Source organism: Squalius cephalus, assembly GCF_949319135.1.
Source record: "Squalius cephalus genome assembly, chromosome: 15".
NCBI classification, from domain to species: Eukaryota; Metazoa; Chordata; class Actinopteri; order Cypriniformes; family Leuciscidae; genus Squalius; species Squalius cephalus.
The window spans coordinates 33,127,620-33,148,663 of record NC_137136.1 but is presented as its reverse complement, the minus strand read 5'-3'; the positions used below and the strand labels follow the sequence as shown (position 1 = coordinate 33,148,663).

The 21,044-nt window shown below is 38.4% G+C and overlaps 1 protein-coding gene across 1 annotated transcript in view; it reads right to left on the bottom strand.

Annotated features, from left to right (window-relative positions):
• Window positions 1-21,044, bottom strand: part of lars2 (leucyl-tRNA synthetase 2, mitochondrial) — a 131,641-nt gene that overhangs the window by 11,800 nt on the left and 98,797 nt on the right. The window contains exons 16-20 of the mRNA XM_079894226.1: window positions 18,776-18,958; window positions 17,696-17,865; window positions 10,690-10,767; window positions 10,497-10,608; window positions 319-446 (exon numbers count right to left, since the gene is read on the bottom strand). Coding sequence (XP_079750352.1) covers window positions 319-446; window positions 10,497-10,608; window positions 10,690-10,767; window positions 17,696-17,865; window positions 18,776-18,958 — 671 coding nt within the window. The remainder of the gene's footprint in view (window positions 1-318; window positions 447-10,496; window positions 10,609-10,689; window positions 10,768-17,695; window positions 17,866-18,775; window positions 18,959-21,044) is intronic.

The window sequence follows — 21,044 nt, the reverse complement described above, 5'->3', positions numbered from 1 at the left end:
CCGTACGGTCAGCTGGAGTGTGTCGGGGGTTAGCAGGTACTCTGGGTCCACACTCGGCCATGTGTGTGTGTGTGTGTGTGTGTGTGTCATACCCGTACGGTCAGCTGGAGTGTGTCGGGGGTTAGCAGGTACTCTGGGTCCACACTAGGCCGTGTGTGTGTGTGTGTGTGTGTGTGTGTGTGTGTGTGTCATACCCGTACGGTCAGCTGGAGTGTGTCGGGGGTTAGCAGGTACTCTGGGTCCACACTAGGCCGTGTGTGTGTGTGTGTGTGTGTGTGTGTGTGTGTGTGTGTGTGTGTGTGTGTGTGTGTGTCATACCCGTACGGTCAGCTGGAGTGTGTCGGGGGTTTGCAGGTACTCTGGGTCCACACTAGGCCACGGCTGCTGAAGGACACTTCCCTTCCCGGACAACACACTTCCTAGGGGATTCCTCACCTCAGACAAACCTAACAGAGGTTTCAAGAAACTGTCAGTTTCAACACTATTCAAATGTGCTAGAAAAGCTCAGAAATGAAGATAATTCAAAGACATGAATGTAGCAGGTGAGTAAAGCACAGTGAAAGAGTTTATTGAACCTTTAAAAATGTGCATGTGTGTTGAGTGCCACATTTGACACATCAGGCTTTTATGGCTCATTTAGTATGATCTAGTGATAATATGAAGCTTGTATTGGAGGAGAAACAAAAAACACTTGTTCAGAGGTCTTTATATCTGTATAAGAGACTAATTACATAAAATGCATACAAATCATATCAGTTGTCACTCTATATATGACAAGTTTTGAGTTTGTTTTATTTAAATAGCACATTTAATAACAGCAAACACAGCAGACCAAAGTGCTGAACAACACAACAACGAAGAAACACAGAGAAAACCAGAAGCTCACAGTGAATTGAAAGCCAAGAGAAAAAAAAAATGTTTTAAAGGATTAGTTCACTTTCAAAAACATTTTTCCTGATAATTTACTCATCCCCACGTCATCCAAGATGTTCATGTCTTTCTTTCTTCAGTGGAAAAGGAATGAAGGTTTTTGAGGAAAACATTCCAGGATTTTTCTCCATATAGTGACTTCAATGGGGTCTGACGGGTCGAAGGTCCAAATGTGAGTTTCAGTGCAGCTTCAAAGTCTCGACACGATCCCAGCCGAGGAGTAAGAGTCTTATCTAGACAAACAATCTGACATTTTATAAAAATTATATACTTTTTAACCACAAATGCTCGTCTTGCTCTAGATCTGCGATGCGCCATCACGTTAGAAAGGTCACGCGTGATGTAAGTACCGACCTAGTGTTTACAAGTTTGGACTAGGAGGACCGTTCAAAGTTATTGTATGACACACATTTATATGTATTTGTGTCAGTTTGTTGTTTAAAATGGTCCTTACGTGTGCATATCCTGGATGTGATTTCCAACGTGATGACGTAATGTGTGGCACATCTCAGAGATAGTACAAGACGGGCATTTGTGGTTTAAAAGTATATCATTTAAAACATTTTTTTAGAAAATGACTGATGGTTTGTCTAGATAAGACTCTTATTCCTCGGCTGAGATCGTGTCGAGACTTTGAAGCTGCACTGAAACTCACATTTGGACCTTCGACCCGTCGGACGCCATTGAAGTCACTATATGGAGAAAAATCCTGGAATGTTTTCCTCAGAAACCTTAATTTCTTTTCGACTGAAGAAAGAAAGACATGAACATCTTGGATGACGTGGGGGTGAGTAAATTATCAGGAAAAATGTTTCTGAAAGTGAACTAATCCTTTAAGAGATGATTAAAGACTGTGCCGATCTGATATACGCCGGAAGGCTGGGGCAAAGGCTCGATCTCCTCTATGCTTTAATGGCGACAGAATCCATGAGAATAGGCCTAGATTCAGCGTCGTAGAGATAAAGCTGGAAACGAGGCCTGCGTGTCTCTCCATTTTCAGTTTAAAGGTGACATATTACGCCCCTTTCCACGAGATGTAATATAAACATATGGTGTCCCCAGAATGTGTCTGTGAAATTTCAGCTCAAAATACCAGATCATTTATTATAGCTTGTCAAATTTGTCCCTTTTTGGGTGCGAGCAAAAACGCAACGTTTTTGTGTGTGTCCCTTTAAATGCAAATGAGCTGCTTTCCCCCCTCCCCATTCAGAAGAGGCCGATCCTTCACAGGAGCTTCGGATACTCCGGCAATAACAGAACAGGCTAATCTCATTCCTCCAGAATCTCAGGAATAACAGCAGCGAGTGCAGCTTTACGGAGAGACTCAGGAAGAGTTTAACTATTAGACGCACCTGGACATTTCTTGAATGGTTAGTGGACACATTTATGTAGTTGTTGTCTCATCGACTTGGATGTACCGTCATGCTTAACTTTTACACAGTTGTTTTAGAAAAGATTTCAGAGCAAAAAAGACACATGGACCGCATGATGACAGAAGGCATGTTGTAGATTGTGTGTGCAACATCTCTTTCAGAAAAGTTTCAAATATGATACAGGGTTAAAGATGAAGAGGAGATTAATGCACCACTAGTGTCACCAAACTCAACAGCAAAGCAAGAACTGTTTACAGTGAATGATCGAGCACACACACACACACACACACACACGTCTGATGGTCGAGACTACAGATTTAGAAACCTGTGCCTGACCTCAACATGGCCTTCAGGAAGGATGTACATTTCCGCTTGTCCTTAGTGTGTGTATGTATGTGTATGTGTGTGTGTGTGTGTGTGTGTGTGTGTGTGTGTGTGTGTGTGTGAGAGAGATAGAAAGTTTGTTGTGTGTGTGTGTGTGTGTGTGTGTGTGTGTGTGTGTGTGTGTGTGTGTGTGTGTGTGTGTGTGTGTGTGTGTGTCTGTTTGTGTGTGCGTGTATGTGTTTGTGTGTGCATGTTTGTGTGTATCTGAGTGAGTGTGTGTCTGTGTGTGTGTAGGAGGAAGATGGAGAGGAAGGGACAAGTCCCCCCCAAAAATTAATTCAGCCATTATTCACTCATTCTCACACTGATCCAAACCTGCATGCTGTTCTTTTTTTCTGTAGAACATAAACGTTCTCTAATTCTATTAGCGGAGACACATGAACACACTCTTAACAAGTAACGTTTGGTCACATGGTTACATGTCTTCTGGTCAGCATCAGTTATCAGAGCATGTACATGTTTTCCTCAGGGGAAAAACACAAAGTCTCTGCATGTGTGTGTGTGTGAGAGAGAGAGTGTGTGAGTGAGTGTGTGTGTGTGTGTGTGTGTGTGTGTGTGTGTGTGTGTGTGTGTGTGTGTGTGTGTGTGTGTGTGTGTGTGTGTGTGTGTGTGACAATAGCGGGATGTGATGAAATGGACAACAGGGGCCAACAGTTTCCTTTTCTCCTCACCACTAGCATTTCCACGACATTTCACCCAACTCACAATAATTCACTTTCAAGTCACTTTTTTTTTTTACTACAATCCATTTTCATACCAGCAATAAGTTGTACTGATATCAGAAAGTACCATGGTATCATCCAGACATTGAATCAGAGAAGCCTTTTAAATTTAGAAAAATTAACAGAATTTGAATTCAAACCAGACACTGAAATTATGAATTACCCATAAACATGTCGCAATTACAGAAATGGTAACACTTTTTGTTTGATCGTCCACTTTAGATGTTCGACTAACTTTTGCAACTCCATGTCGACTAACTCTCATTAGAGTATTAGTAGACTGTCTGCTTAAAGGGACAGTTCACTTTGAAATTAAATTTTGTTATGTTTTAGCTTACCTCAAGGGCATCCAAGATGTAGGTGTCTTTTTTTCCGCAGTAGTTTCAATTTTGATATTTTTAGGTCAAACCGTTCTTGTCTGTCAGTCATTTAATGCAGGTCTGTGGTCACTGTCTCAAAGAGCATGCAGAGAGAAGTCCAAATTAAAACAATTCCCCATCGTCCAAATTAAACAATTCCCCATCGTAAGTACACATTGATGGCCTAAGACACGAAACGAGCAGTTTGTGTGAGAAAACGAACAGTACTTACCTCTTATACACAGCCACGTCCAAGTGATCTGAAGGCGCGGGCGCATCCTGGTGTGTGACGTGTGCGCAGACTGGTGCATAGATATATACACTAGATGTCGCCTTGGCTACTGCAGTTCATTGGAACGAAGCGGCATCTAGTGTATATATCTATGCACCAGTCTGCATACAGATCACTTGGACGTGGGTGTGTTATAAGAGGTAAAAACGATATAAATACTGTTCGTTTTCTCACACAAACCGCTCGTTTCGTGTCTTAGGCCATCAGTGTGTACTTACGATAGGGAATTGTTTAATTTGGACTCTGTGCATGCTCTTTGAGACAGTGACCATAGACCTGCATTATATGACTGACAGACAAGAACGGTTTGACCTAAAAATATCAGAATTGAAACTACTGCGGAAAAAAAGACACCTACATCTTGGATGCCCTTGAGGTAAGCTAAAACATACCAAAATTTAATTTCAAAGTGAACTATCCCTTTAATATCAGATAACACACTTTATTGTGATGCTCCTCAACAGACACTCTACTGACTATAAGCAACTTTGCAACTTCATGTCAACAAGTTAATTTCACCTTATTCTAGTAACTGAACCCTCACCCAGTGGTCCCATGACTGCGGTGTCACCCCGAGGGTGGCCCAGAGTTATAATAAGGGTTGCGAGGCAATAGTGTTCAGTCAGCAGGTTGTTGTGCAGAAGTAACCTCTTCAGGGTGATGCGAGACCCCAATGCCAAATTATCCAGCTTATTCAATTTCAACTTGTATTTATTTATATAGCACATTTACTAGCAACGTTGTTGCCCAAAGTGCTTCACAGTTAACTAAAAACAGTAAAAACATACATTATTATGCCACAAAAGTAAATAATTATACACAATCTATTAATTTGACATATTTTATTACCTCAAGATGACTCGCAGTACTGACTTGAGCAGTTCAGTTATAACAGAGCACTAGATGACGTGATTGAAGAATCAGAATTTAGTATTTCAGAGAGACGTGTAAACTGAATATGATGCATGTCTATTTCTGACGCTCACACAACTTCTGACACAAAGGACAAATGTGTCAATCGCCACAGCCTGAAGACAGGAAAATATGATGATGCATATTTCGCCTTCGGATTCACCAGTACAACAGAGGGTGATGAAGAGAGACCAAAGTGTGTCGTGTGCCTCAAAATATTAACTTCTGACAGTATGAAGACAAACAAGGTAAGACTTCACATCATGAACCGTTGAAGACAAGGTTTCAAATAAATCCTATAGAATTTTGCAAGCAATGTTATGTCATGTGTTTGTGTTGGATGTACTGTATATGGGGGGCTTATTTTTAATATTTCATATTTTCTCTACAAAAGGGGGCCTGACAAGTTTGGGAACCACTGCCCTGACCTAGCCACAGGAGTTTAATATTAATCTTAAAACTTACAGTGGTTTAAACTAGGCTACTGTACTGTATATGTTTGATTTATGTTGAAGTGTTTGGGACACGGCTTTTAATGGTGAGACTTTTGCTTTTGAAATCAAGCAGTCAAAAATGATATAAAAATATATCAGCTACTGGCTTTCAAATATAAATTGGTTATCGGTATCGACCAATCAGTGCATCCCTAAAATTAAAAGCATTTAAAAGCACTAAAATGAAAAAGCATTTAAAACTGATCATGAAAACGAACAATATGATGACTGAATGCACAAGGTCATAAATCAAATTTGGTTTGTAGAAAGTATGGAAGAGGAAACTCCTAATTAGCAGTGGCAAAGCCTGATGTACGGCTCATGCTGGATTACTATTGTTGATGCAGGGATTTTGTGCATGTGTTTTTTGCTGATTTACACTATTATTACCAGTTCAACTGACATTGTGCATACACAAATATGGAGGAGTTTAATAAGGAATTTGACATAAGCATGTTCACTGATGTTTGAAATGACAAAGCGTTTGGCTCATAAACATTTACAATATTATGTTAAATATAAACACAGTTAATATGATCTTGACAGTTATGGGCATCACTGGCTCAGTTTAATGTATATGGGTTTTGAGTTGTAAATGTAGTAAACATTAGAAATACAGAACTTCATGTAAGGTATTTATAACAATATAATAGTGAACATGTTGGTGTAAACACAATAACAGTCGTCCTGTCGGACTACAGCACAGATATTCACTAGAAACATGAAACAATATGTGTATGTGTATGCACTTCTGCAGAGTGTAACAGACTCTTTCAGGATTAGATAAGCTGCTACAGTCAAACCAAAACTTATTCAGACACCTTCAACATTTCTCACATTATCACAGTTTACTCGCTATAGTTTAGAAAATGGTGATAAACATGACAAGAGTTCTCAAATCAGTTGATATTTGACTGGTTTTGTCCATCCATCTGTCTCACACATGAATTATGTTGAATATCTGTCAGCTGTTAAATTTAACTACACAATTAGATGATACGAGTTTAGCTCAACCAATCACCAAGCAATGCTTCATTTTGTTCAGTCTGTGTGTAAAAAGAGCATTAGCAATTAAAGAAAACACACTTCAGCAAAACATGGTCAGGTCAAAGTGTCTGAATCATTTTTGGTCACACATTTTTATAAATTTTACTGGTAGAAGAATGAAGAATTACTGTATGAAGTATTTTTTGGGTATAATATGTCAGATTACATAATTTTGCTCTCCTCACTTACATAAATGAACTATAGTGTCCTGCACCCACTAGTAAAAAAATATCAAAAATGATATCAGGTGTCTGAATAATTTTTGGTTTGACTGTACATGGACATGTTTCCTGAAGGTTAGCATCCACCAAGCCCAAGCTTAACATCCAAATCAGCCAAATAAGTGAGTGTTGTAAAATACAGTCTACTTTTGCTAAACTGCGGGAAGTATTTGTTATTAAAAAGCGCATTAAGCCGCAAAAGAGACACAGTTCCCCAGGCGGCTTTCTGTGCGCGCTTCGAGACGGGGCCGAACCCGGATAAGCAAAAGCTTTGGATACGCGCCTAAACACACACACACACAAAATCAAAATGCCTTTTTGGAGAGTGCTCACGTAAACACAGGGAGTCTTATGTAAACTTACACATTTGAGAGAGAAGACACGTGTGTAACAGTATGTTGGATCCGTGCATTAGCTCTTAAGCCCGGGAAAGACCAAGCCGACACCAAAGAACTAGCGGCGGGGAAAGCTGACTGTGTTGTTGCCTCGTGTTGGCTGCGTATCGGCAAAAACACTGAGCTTGAACACACCAGAAGGATTAATGCCGACTGTCAACTAGCAGGTGTGTTCTGCGCCTGTGTGTAAGTGTCTATATCAGCAGGTAGTCGAATTTCGTCATTCAAAAAGTGAAGCTGAAACTAGGACTGCAGATATACAAACCGTAAAACAAAGCAGCGCTTGCTTGCCATTTTGAATATCAATCACGCTGATCACTTTCTTCATTCGGCTCATGTTATTTTGAAAATATTCATGCATTTGAATGTTCAAGTAATATGAAATAATTCTAACAGCCTTTTTTCTTTACCATCTTGAATTCTTTGCTCGCTTTCATCGCTTTCACTTTTATTCTCGTTCACGGGCTCGTTCGCTGAGCTGAACAGCCAATCAGAGTGTTCTCTCTCTCACCGACAGCCCGTCGCTGATTCAACATGCTGAGTTGGCCCAAAAAACCCTGACGGCATCCGACTACAGCCAACGGTCAAGTCAAGTCAAGTCAAGTATATTTGTATGCCGCTTTTCACAATACAGATTGTATCAAAGCAGCTTCACAGTATTAAATTAAAATAATACAACAAGGTTTGTTTCTAGTGGAAAAGGCTGATCAATAGTATTATTGATTGATTAAATTAAATTAAATATCCCCAACTGAGCAAGCCAAAGGCAACAGTGGCAAGGAACCGAAAAACTCCATCAGGACCTAATGGAGAAAAAAAAACCTTGGGAGAACCCGGGCTCAGTCGGGGGCCAGTTCTCCTCTGGCGTTTATGAACTAGAGACCGGATTTATTTAAATGTGAAAATGCTCTTTGGTGGATCTGGATATCCTAGGTATGACCAAAAGCCTCGAATTTAGTGATCTTAAAGAGCGCGATGGATTATAGGGCGACAGAAGATCCGTTAAATAGACTGGAGCTAAGCCGTTTAGGGCTTTATAAGTCAGTAGCAATACCTTGTAGTTAATACGGGACTTTATAGGTAACCAATGTAGAGATGATAAAATTGGTGTTATATGATCATATTTTCTTGATCTAGTAAGAACTCTAGCGGCAGCATTTTGGACTAACTGTAGCTTGTTTATTGAGGATGCAGGACAACCAGCTAATAAAGCATTACAGTCATCTAGACTCGAGGTCATGAACGCATGAACTAGCTTTTCTGCATCAGAAACTGATAGGATATTACGTAGCTTAGCAATGTTTCTAAGGTGGAAAAAGGCGGTTCTTGTAACATATTTAAGACAGGTTGCAATCTAGTATAACACCCAGGTCTTTTACTGTAGAGGATAAAGTAACAGGACATCCTACTATGTTAAAGTTGTATTGTTGTAACGTAGTTGTAGTTGTAGTTGTAATGGTGCAGAACACACTGAAAAAACTAAGCCGACCGATGCTAAAAACGGCCCTACAGCCGACCGCAGTGTGTCCCGGCCATTAAAGAGACAGCAGCCTAATAACCCTGCTGCAGTCTGTCATTAATGACTATCACAGAACACTCACTGATCCTGACTGAATAACTTAGCTTTAATAAAGATTAATCTATATTTAATTTGTACACTAAGACCGTTATACAGTGTTATTTTACATTTGATTAATCAAAGGCTCTTACTTCTCTGAACACCACTGTTAGTACACCTTCCTGAAAAACTTACAACACTGTTTATTTAATTTGTATTTTCATTCTGTTGTACTTATTTGTCTGTTTTGTCTTTTAGTAGTTTTGCCATGATTGTATTGCTTACTGTTTACTTGTCTTACGTAATTATGTTGAGGACCTTTTTCTTATTAGTTGACCTAGTATTCGTTTTTTTGCTGAATTTTGAAATGTCACTGATATTTAAAATGACTCATGTCATGAAATAATACTTTGATCATATCACCCACCAATAATCGTGTTAAATAATCGTAAATCGTTCAATATTGACCAAAAATAAGCTAAGTTTGATGTAATCCTGGCAGGACTGTAAGATTTGAGAGCAACGGCGAAGAGGAAGATTTTCAGTGAATAACAACTCTCGGTTTGTTCCTCACAAAACTATCGTATGACTTAAAGCTACACTGTGTAACTTTTTTAGTTGATTCTTAGCAAAAAACACTTAGTTCTTTCAAAAATATATGTGCTCATTAATGTATATTTACTTCTTTCAAGTAATAAAGTATTCTCTTAAGTTTATAATCTGCCATTGAAAGTACATATGGGTGAGGGGTTCGAATGCCGGTCGCCATGTTGCCCCTCCATCTTGAAACTACATTAGCCAAAGAGGGACATACCTGTAAATTCAAGCTTCGCCTTTTGCGTTTTTCACTCAGTGACACCGTGACGAATGCGAGGGGGAGATTACTCGCGAGCTCGCGAGTGCCGGCAGATTTGAAAGATAGTGTGTGTGTGTGCGTGCGTACTCACATTTGAAAGAGAGAATTAAAACGTCAACGCGACAGGCAAATCAGCAAGACCATAGTCAATATTGGAGTAACTTTTCCCAGATGGTAAGAGCCCATGAGGAGAAGATTTTAAAACGGACGCCGAGGTTGCCTGCTTTCTTCTCGACAGGTAATTCAGCCTGTTGTAATTCATTTGTGTAAATTCGAAGTTTTATAGTTGCTTGTCTAACCATAGCATGGTTGTGCATAACGCCAGATCGACCTCTAGTATAACTTCATCCTCGCGTCAATGGTGAAAAAGTATTGTTTACCTTGTAACATAAATCTGTGCTGCGACGGATCACAGGTGATGAATAGTTTTAAAGGCGCAATTTTTTAAGCTATATAAAAAAAAGGACACTGTAAATTTGAGTTATTTTTAATTGCTTTTACTTTGTACACAATGTAACGTTAGCCTAATCTGATTATGCTGGGATAGCCGATTCCAAGGGTGAAGTTTACCTCCTGACATCTGTCCTGTAGTTTTATTCATTTTAGACGTATTGTTTATTGTCATGGACGAAGTGATAACTGGAAGCCATGTTAATCTTGGAATAATACGGCCACCGTAGGAGTTAAAACGCTCTCGGAATTGAGAGGAACAGAAACTAATATTCACTGGGTAGTCATATACAATTTCACCGCTAGATGGGGGTAAAAATCACACAGTGTAGCTTTAAGAAGAATTTAAGCACGTACAGTAAGTCTAATGGACCACTTTTATGACACTTTTCTTTTTGTAGCTTGGCAGTGTCATCCACATTCACTTTTATTGAACTGTCCTGCTCTGGAAACATGAGGATGAGTAAATGTGGAGGTTGTGGAGTGTGTGGAGTGTGTCATACCTGCCCAGAGTTCAGAAGCCAGGTGTGGACACATGGGTGCCGTCATCACACAGAGCGAAGCCAAAGCCTCCTCGAACTCCACGCTGTGCAGAACCACTCCAGCCGAGGCTTGCTACAGTCAGAGAGTTCAGAAACTCAATCAATCTTTTGAATTTCCAAACACATTATTCTGAAAGTCCGACTGTTGACTTACTGAGAGTGTGTTGGTCAGGCCCATGAGTCGAGAGATGGCCGCATTAAACAAGAAGTCCTCTGTGAAGTGGCCTGTGACCTGACAAGAGAATAATCTTGCTCAGCAATGTTGCCAAGTATCGTATCGTACCAGAAGCATCAGAACGTAGGATCTTAGCATCACACACATGACCAGCGTCGGCCAATAGTGAGCCTACGTTCTGACGTACAACCCAGAAGCGCTGCGCTGTTACACTACGTGAACTCACTCAGAGAAACACAGAAGAACATGAATAGTTGAATAAAGTCATTATTTTTGTTTGTTTTTGCGCACAAAAAGTATTCTCATCACTTGATAAACTTAAAGGGATAGTTCACTTTGAAATAAAATTTTGGTATGTTTCAGCTTACCTCAAGGGCATCCAAGATGTAGGTGTCTTTGTTTCCGCAGTAGTTTCAATTTTGATATTTTTAGGTCAAACCGTTCTTGTCTGTCAGTCCTATAATGCAGGTCTGTGGTCACTGTCTCAAAGAGCATGCACAGAGTCCAAATTAAACAATTCCCCATCGTCCAAATGAAACAATTCCCCATCGTAAGTACACATTGATGGCCTAAGACACGAAACGAGCGGTTTGTGTGAGAAAACGAACAGTATTTATATCGTTTTTACCTCTTATAACACACCCACGTCCAAGTGATCTGAGGGCGCGGGTGCTTCCTGGTGTGTGACGTGTGCGCAGACTGGTGCATAGATATATATACACTAGATGTCGCCTTGTCTACGGCAGTTCATTGGAACGAGGCGACATCTATTCTAGTGTATATATATCTATGCACCAGTCTGCGGACGATGGGGAATTGTTTAATTTGGACTCTGTGCATGCTCTTTGAGACAGTGACCATAGACCTGCATTATATGACTGACAGACAAGAACGGTTTGACCTAAAAATATCAAAATTGAAACTACTGCGGAAAAAAAGACACCTACATCTTGGATGCCCTTGAGGTAAGCTAAAACATACCAAAATTTAATTTCAAAGTGAACTATCCCTTTAAGGTTGAGCCACTGTAGTCACTTGACTATTCTAACGATGTCTTTCCTAACTTTTCTGGGCCGGCAGATATCGATTACAGAGAAGCCTATGAAGGAGTGAGCCAGCTCTCAGATTTCATCACAAATATCTTAATATGTGTTCTGAAGATGAACGAAAGTCTTACGGGGTTGAACAACATGAGGGAGAGTAATTACTGACAGAATTTTCATTTTTGGGTGAACTAACCCTTTAATTCTTGCTTATGTTGGAAGCAGACAGCAGGGTTTCAGAGCTTGCTCATCATTCCTGCAGAGGATGGAGGGTTATTCACTGATAAAGCCTGATGTGAAAACATGACCTCTGCTGGTGGAAGCTGCTCTTTTGTCATGTTTGAGACGACATCACCAGTTTCCACATCAGAACGGAAAGAACAACCACTATCCTGCAGAGGTCCTGACCGGAGGAAGGACAGAGCTGATGACAGCGGCTTTTCCCGGCACGAGATCAGATAATGTGAGTCTCAGCAGCTCTGGACTGGATCCAGTCGAGCCCGGAGGCGCTTTTACCAGCGCAAAATCAATCTCAGCCCTGAGAGGCTATTTATACTGGCTATATTTACACATTCCACACGTAACGTCACTTTCCCACTGGACACACCCTTTCATTTGCTAAAGAAATCGTTCACTCCAAAATGGAAATTATGTCATTTAAAGTTTGGGGTCAGTAAGATTTTTTTATGTTTTTTAAAAGAAGTTTATTTTGCTCACCAAGGCTGCATTTATCTGATCAAAAATACAGTAAAAATAGTAATATTATGAAATATTATTAGCATGTAAAATAATAAAATAATTTCAGCATCATTACTCCAGTCTTCAGTGTCACATGATCCTTCAGAAATCACTCTAATATGATGATTATTATCAATGTCGACAACTGTTGTGCCTTTTCATATTTCTGTGGAAACTGTGATTCTGTGATGAATTGAAAGTTCAAAAGAACAGCATTTATTTGAAATAGAAACATTATGTCTTTCCTGTCACATCATTGCCGAATAAAACTATTAATTTCCATTTCTTGTAGTGTAAACCTATTTGACTTTCTTCCATGAAACACAAAGCAAATGTTTAGCCGAATGTTCAGGCTGTTCTTTTTTCTGAAACGACTGTGAAATGGGCTTTGAGTTGATGAACTACTTTATGGTGCTGTTTGGCCTTATTGGTGACAGATGTGCTTATCATATGCAGATGATGGGAGATAGAAACTGCTTAGATATTCTTTAAAACGTCTTTTGTGTTTCACAGCAAGGTCATATTAGGAACAACATAGTAAATGAACAATGAAAGAATGTTCATTATTTCTGCATCTCAACTATTCCTTTCACTGTAAAAAATAATATGATCAATAATCATGGAAATTAATGTTTTTCCTTTACTTTAAATCAACAAAATAATTTAAGAAATTTATTTTATTCTTTTATTATTGTAATCACCATGGGAAAATCTCTGGGAGTTGTGAAAAATAAGATACACCGGTGTTTTGCTAGATGAGAAGTTTATCTATGTTTCATCTTTTTACTCTTTTAATTCCTTTTATAACTGTTTTAATTTTCCTTACTTTTATTTTGTGATTATTTTAATTCCTTTCTGTAAAGCACTTTGATTTACCATAGTGTATGAAATGTGCTATATAAATAAACTTGCCTTGCCTTGTTCATACGAGATTCAACTAGACAAGATTTTAAAGTTGAAAGAGTTGAAATGACTTGCACAGCCAATTTGATTTGACCTAAAAACAATTACGGCAGCAACTAAACTTATGTGCAATTATTTATTTTTTGACCGTGTTCAGAGGTTACCGTACAGTACATTCTGCTTTGGGAGGAAAGAGTATTTTTGTCATTTTTACACAAGAAGTTTAAATGAACAATGCATGAAATATTGGTACTTTGAAGAATAATTTCCAACCCAAGCATATCTAAACTAACCCGAATGCAACAGACACAGATGGGATCTGTAGTGACCCCTAATGGCCAAGGAGTGCAACACATTACTCACTCTTTCCTCAATAACAGGGTCTGTCCAGATACCCACTCTGGCTGTCTCTGCACTTGACCACTCGTCCTGCATTTGACCCAAGTGTTTAAGTGAGCGTGAAGACTGCAAGTGTGTGTAGAACGTTTGATTACCCGATGGGACACACTTGTAGTGTTGCAAAAATGCATGTGTTTTCAGAGCTTTATTTTGATTTCCAATATTGCATTTTAAAATAAACTTCTAAATGTCTGTACTGTAGTCCTCTATGTTACAGAAGACACCAATTAAAAAGTGTGGTGCTTCTAATTCAGTTATAAAAAGCAGTGGCAACTGTTGTACAAAATACATTTGCACAAATAAAATGTGAAACACTTTATATTTTACTACCAAATTGTATGTTATATCTAATTAATTTAACTTACAGTGGAATGTTTTCCTCGACATCATGCGATTTCCGGGCACACGAGTTCCGGAACATGATGCATGATGGGGGATACGCTTAGCTTCGAGAAATAGTATTCTAGTGTGTGTTTAGTGTACGTTCAGCGCTTTGGCATTTTTAAGAGATGGGACAGACTTCAGCACTTACTTCCTGTTCAAGTGGCCAAGACTGCAAGTGTGGGTATTTGGACAGGCCCCTAGTTAAAGTGTTAGTTCACCCAAAAATTACCCCATGATTTACTCACCCTCAAGCCTTCCTAGGTGTATATGACTTCTTCTTTCAGACAAATTAAATTATTAAATTGAGTTATATTAAAAAATGTCCTGGCTCTTCCAAGCTTTATAATGGCAGTGAATGGCTTTATATTTTTTGAAGACCATCAAAGCGCATCTATTCATGATAAAAGTAAATCCACACTGCTCTGGGGGGTTAATAAAGGCCTTCTGAAGCGATGCGTTTGTGTAAGAAAAATATCCATATTTAAACTAAAATATCCACTAAAAAAACTAGCTTCCGTTTATCGACTAAAATAACTAGCTTCCGGCAGACGGCCGTACGCGAGTCTTGTTCCGCCAAAAGAGTAACAGTTGACGATGTGTGACGTAGATGAAGGAGTAACGTAAGTTTTGACGCCTCTCACAGTTCAAACAAACAGGGCTGGGCAACAAACTCAAACTCCTCTCACATTTCCATTTAAAAATTCTCCTTTTAGACTTCTAATTCGTGACTGGTGTTTTGTCTTGCTCCTTCTTCTGGCTTCTGCGTTCGTCATTACATCATGCGTCGGGTCAAGTGTTGCTCTTTCGCCGTAAATCGATGCATACGGCCGTCTGCCGGAAACTAGTTATTTTAGTTGATAAAGTTTTAAATATGGATATTCTTCTTACAAAACTGCATGGCTTCGCTTCAGAAGGCCTTTATTAACCCCCCAGAACAGTGTGGATTTACTTTATCATGGATGGATGCGCTTTGATGGACTTCAAAACATAAACGGCCATTCACTGCCATTATAAAGCTTGGAAGAGCCAGGACTTTTTTCATATAACTCCGATTTTATTCGTCTGAAAGAAGAAAGTCATATACACCTAGGAAGGCTTGAGGGTGAGTAAATCATTTCATTTTTGGGAGAACTATCGCTTTAAAGCTGAGGGTTTGGCTAGTTAGCATGACCCAACAGCCCCTGCTGGTAGATGCTGTAACTACACCATTCTGGGGCAAAATGGATCGTTCTCCATTAAATACCATTCAAAGTAGCTCTGCATCCTGAATATAAAGTTCTATTATATTACTTATTAATTTGTTCCAACCATTGCTCTAAGTTTATATGCGGTGTCAACTGCATTTACTGGTACATCGCTCAACAGGCATGTGATTGGCTAAGGACAAAAAAGCAGGAAAATATACTGAGACGACCCAAGTGTCTAATCCACTGCGCCATCAACACCATTCTATAATAATAGAATAGTTATATAGTAATAGTAATTACTATTCTATAGTAATAGTATAGTATAATAATAGTAGTAATAATAATTATAACAACAATGACAATAACTTTTTTGAATTTTAAAACATAATATCTTTTTACTAAACCTATACTGCTAAATGTGCAACATCCAACTTTTTATGACACGACAACAACTTATTTGAATTTAAAAAATAAAATATATATTTTTAATTTTTTTTACACCTAACTTAAACTGCTTAATGTGCAACATCCAACTTATGTCATGAGTATGACACATAACAACATAACAAAAAAATGCAATATTGTGATATATTATTACAATTTAAAATAATTGGTTTTCCATTTATTAGCCTATACTTTAAATTATCTTTTTTTTTCTGTGATGCAAAGCTGAATTTTCAGGATCATTACTCCAGTCCTTTAGAAATCATTCTAATATGATGATTCATTATCAAAGTTAGAAACAGTTCTGCTGCTTAATATTTTTTAATAACCTGTGATACTTTTAGGATACTTTGATGAATAAAAAGTAAAACATTTAAAATTAAAAATGAAAAAAAAAAAGAAGAAGAAAATGTTTTAAAAATAGAAATCTTTTGTAACAACAATATACACTACTGGTCAGTTATTTGGGGTCAGTAATTTTTTTCTTTCTTTTTTTGAAATATTGTTAGTATTGTGAAAAATTGATAGTAAATAAGATATAGATATAAGAAAGAATAAGAAAATATATATATTTTTTATTTTGAATAAATGCAGTTCTTTTTAACCTTTTATTCATCAAATATATTAGGCAGCAGAACTGTTTCCAACACTCATAATAAATCAGAACATTAGAATGATTTCTAAAGGATCATGTGATAGACTGGATGTCACATGTGACACTGAAGACTGGAGTAATGATCCTGAAAATTCAGCTTTTCATCACAGAAATAAATGATAATTTAAAGTATAATAAATTGAAAACCAATCATTTTAAATTGTAATAATATATCACAGTATTTATAAAAAAAATTCTGTAGGCTATTTTTGGTCAAATAAATGCAGGCTTGATGAGCAGAAGAAACTTCTTTCAAAAACATTAAAAATAGTAATGTTTCCAAACTTTTGGCCTGTACTGTATTCACCCCAAAACTGCACAACTGTAGAGTAAAACATTAATAAAAAAGTGATAATAAATCACGTCTTAAAACTGACATGATTGTTACAAAATCACAGTCTGCAGCCTCTGGAGAACTCAGAACAACTGCTAACATTAAGTTTAAGGTAAAAATAACTGCCATGAAATTATAGTATCTTACTCCTATGCAATTAGATAAACTGTTCATTCACTACATCACTTTACCTCTGTCTTTATCCCCTTTTATCCTCTTCTCTTCTTTTTGGCACTGTATCTATCGCAGACTATAATGCTCATTTATAATGTGTCATGTAAATTCGGCCATCCGTCACAATCAGGAAACTTTCACCGTGTCTAGAACTGGCGCGAGCTGCCAGGGCCGTTTCTACGAGCCTGTGTGTGTTAAGCGCCCTCAAACAAAAGCAATGCTGTCTACATTGGATGCGGCGTCGCGCACGCTACACAACAAATTACCAACAACTGATCGCGCGCGCGCTCTCTTTCTGACGCACTTCAAGCACTCGCTGGGCGGGGGAAAATTGCATCTCTTTGCCATCTGTAACCATGTTGACGTGCCGCCCGGTGTGGCCCTGTTGCGCGGGGACGGCGATTCGCGGCGATTGTGGTTCCGTCCCGGGTTGCCATAGTGACGGCTGTGAGATGCTCCACCCCCCCCCCCCCCCCCCCCTCCTCCTTTTTTTTTTTTTTTTTTTACAGATCTGCATGATTCACGTAGGTCACATTTTCAGGTCGGAAAATCCGGAATTCCGGATTAATCCGGAAAAATCACATCCCTGGCTCAAATATTTAGTAAGTAACTCACTGCTCATTTACTCTACAAGCAGGTCAGATGTGTACAACAGGCTCCAGAAGATGATGACGTGAAATGCATTTGTGTCTAAACATCAGTGTCGTCTCTGGAGTGTGTTCACCTCTGTGATGGCGTAGTTCTTGTTCTCCCAGATCTTCTTGGCCTCGGAGCGCTCTCTCTTGTTCAGGACGGACGGGTCGGGCGTCTCTTGACCCTCGCGGGCCGTTCTCAGTTTGGTGACCAAACCCCACAGACGGGCCTGCCATCTCAACACCCCTGGGATGGCATCAGCTACACACACACACACACACACACAGTAAAGCATGATGTTAAAGCAGAACAGCATGCTGGGATGGCGGTACTGTCAGTGTTCTGGATTGATGGATCAGGGATATGGCCGTTCACACGGGATGCATTTACTCCTCTCAAGTCTCTCAAATGTTATAAAATCTCCATGCAATAATACATTTAATTTAATTTAAAAAAGTTTTAAAAACAGTGGCTCTCAAACACTTGTGAGCGGGACACAAAATTCAATATCATTCAATATTTATAGAAAAGATTTAAAACGAGCATTAAAATAAGCAAAAACCGCTAAAAATCAAGATCCTGGAAAACCTGGATATATAAGAGAATTTTTTTAAAGTGTGATTTCTACACCTGGAAATGTCACGGAAATAAAAAAACAAAAATGTATATTTGAAAATTAAAAGGAATTATAAAAAAGGTTATAGACTTTTGGATTTATTGGGCCAATAATAATAATAATAATAATAATAATAATAATAATAATAATAATAATAATAATAATAACAACAACAACATTTAATCAGTTAAAAATGTAATATAATTAAAGATATGTAGTCATGGAAATGAATGAAATCCTAAAAAAAGCAACAGAAATTTCAATAATGAGTACCGGTATACATTTTTAAGGTTATGTCAAAATATTTGATCAGTTAGAAATGGCTATTTCTATATAGTCAATAAGTTAAATAATTTTATTAAATAATAATAATGTTAAATAATAATAATGATAAATCCATAATCACAAAGGACTGAAAAAGACGTTCACTGTGAGTGTGAACACTGAAGAACATTCAATTCTTAAAACTTCTGGAATTAGGGAAATTACCATTATTTTATAAAATTATTTTAATATAATTAAAGAATATATAAATAGTAATTAAGGAGCACTCACTCTTGACGTCCCACAGGATGTCCTGCTCGGGGGGAGCGGCGTACAGGAGGTAGAGGCGCGTGGTGTCGATGCCGTACTGATGCATCACCTCCTGCGGGTCCAGCCCGTTGTGTTTGGATTTACTCATCTTCTCCCATGTGACCTGCAGTCGGCTCCCGGTGACCCTCTGAACGGGCTCTGAACCTGCCACAGAGAGAGTGTGTGTGCGTCTGAGCATCTGCTATTAACGTCTGTCATGAGAAACATGACCGTTTACAGCTGGAAGTAACATCTAACATGCCTCTCCATTGGATTCTCTGATTTCATGATTACAGTTCAAAAGGTCAGTAAGATTTTTTTAATGGGGTCCTATGATGCTTTTTTTTACATGATCATCTTTTCTTAGTGTGTAATGTTGCTGTTTGAGCATGAAAAAGCTCTGCAAAGTTACAAAGTTATTCTCTATATCAGTGTCAGTGTTTCTGAACTCCTGAAACGCCTCCATTGTAGTCTTGAGTTTCTTCCGGGAACGAACACGTCACAATATTCCTCATTAACATAATTAATATGCAGAATAAAGGGGCGGGGCCTGGTTGAGTTAGTTAGTAGTGTGTTAAACTGGCGGTTATGGAAAGGGGCGGGACATTTCCCAAACACACTCGAAGCACTCGACCAATCACAACACACTGCTCCAGCCGACCAATCAGAGCACAGTGTGCTTTTCAGAGGGAGGAGCTTCATAGAGACAGGAACTAAACAGAGCGTTACTGACAGACTGGGAAGAGAGGAGCCGCAACAATGGAGAAAATGGGGAAAATAATGTGTTTTTAACATTCAAGCATGAAAACCTGTTCTAGTAGAGACCAAAAACATAATCAAGACTTTAAAAAATGGAAAAATATGGCCTCTTTAAAAAAAAAAACATTCATAGGGCCCTATCATACACCCGTCGCAATGCAGCGCCAGGCGCAGCGCAAGTGTGTTTTGCTAGTTTCAGCCCGACAGTTTTCATTTTCACGTCCTGCGCCACGTTGTTTAAACAGCAAATGCATTTTTAATTTTTTTTTTTTTATCATGGTTTCCACAAAAAAAAAATGAAGCAGCTTCATTGATAATAATCAGAATGTTTCTTGAGCATCAAATCATCATATCAGAGTGATTTCTGAAGGATCATGTGACTCTGAAGACTGGAGTAATGATGCTGAAAATTCAGCTTTGATCACATTTACAATATATTGATTTTAAATTGTAATAATGTTTTTCAATATTACAGTTTATACTGTCATTTTAATCAAATAAATGCAGCCTTGGTGAGCAGAAGAGATTTCATTCGAAAACATACAAAAGTCCAACAGAGCCCAGACTTTAAGCGGTCGCTCTGAAAGCCCCGTTACACCTGTATTAGCGCTTACACCTGTGATGGGACACTCAGGGTGGTGTAAACAGGGTCTTTGGTGTGATCAGGCTTGTTTGAACCCTCGGGGAGAGACACAGCTGTGTTTACCGTAATAAGCGTTTCTCTACACTGTTTACACACACACGCATTAGAAAACCATCGTCGCTAAGATCGCAGAAATTACAGCCGTTTTTGGGAGCCAATTTAGATGCTAGTGCAAGTCTGTTTACCCTGTTGCCTGGCAACAAAAAAATTATAATTTTAGATCCAGTATCCACAGAAAGCATCACACGAAGGGAGTGAGAAATGTGAGATGCTAGTGTCTCATCCGTTTCACACACTGAAATGGCACAAGCTGTCTGACAGTTTGACTTCACGCTGATTTGTTTGCTTAATGCAGTTTCTAGCAGTCAGAGAGCACATATTTGTATCAGTCCACTAGTAAACAAAGTTACCTGCTTTTTTTCAGGATGGTTCAAGGTTTGAGGCTTTACCAATAAGGCAATTTCTTCTTTTAAAGGAAGACAGGCTTCCATTCCCATAGTTAGTATATGCAAAACTATACAGGTGCTGGTCATAAAATTAGAATATCATCAAAAAGTTTATTTAATATTCAAATTTTCTGAGATTTTGATTTTGTGGTTTTCATAAGCTGTAAGCCATAATCATCAAAATTATAACAAATAAAGGCTTGAGATATCTCACTTTGCATGTAATGAGTCTATATAATATACAAGTTTCACTTTTTTAACGGAATTACTGAAATAAATAAACTTTTTGACGATATTCTAATTTTATGACCAGCACCTGTATATGATCAAAATGAACAAATGTTCAAAAATTTGTTATTTTCACATTCTCTATTACAAAAACCTTCAAAATGATGTATGATTT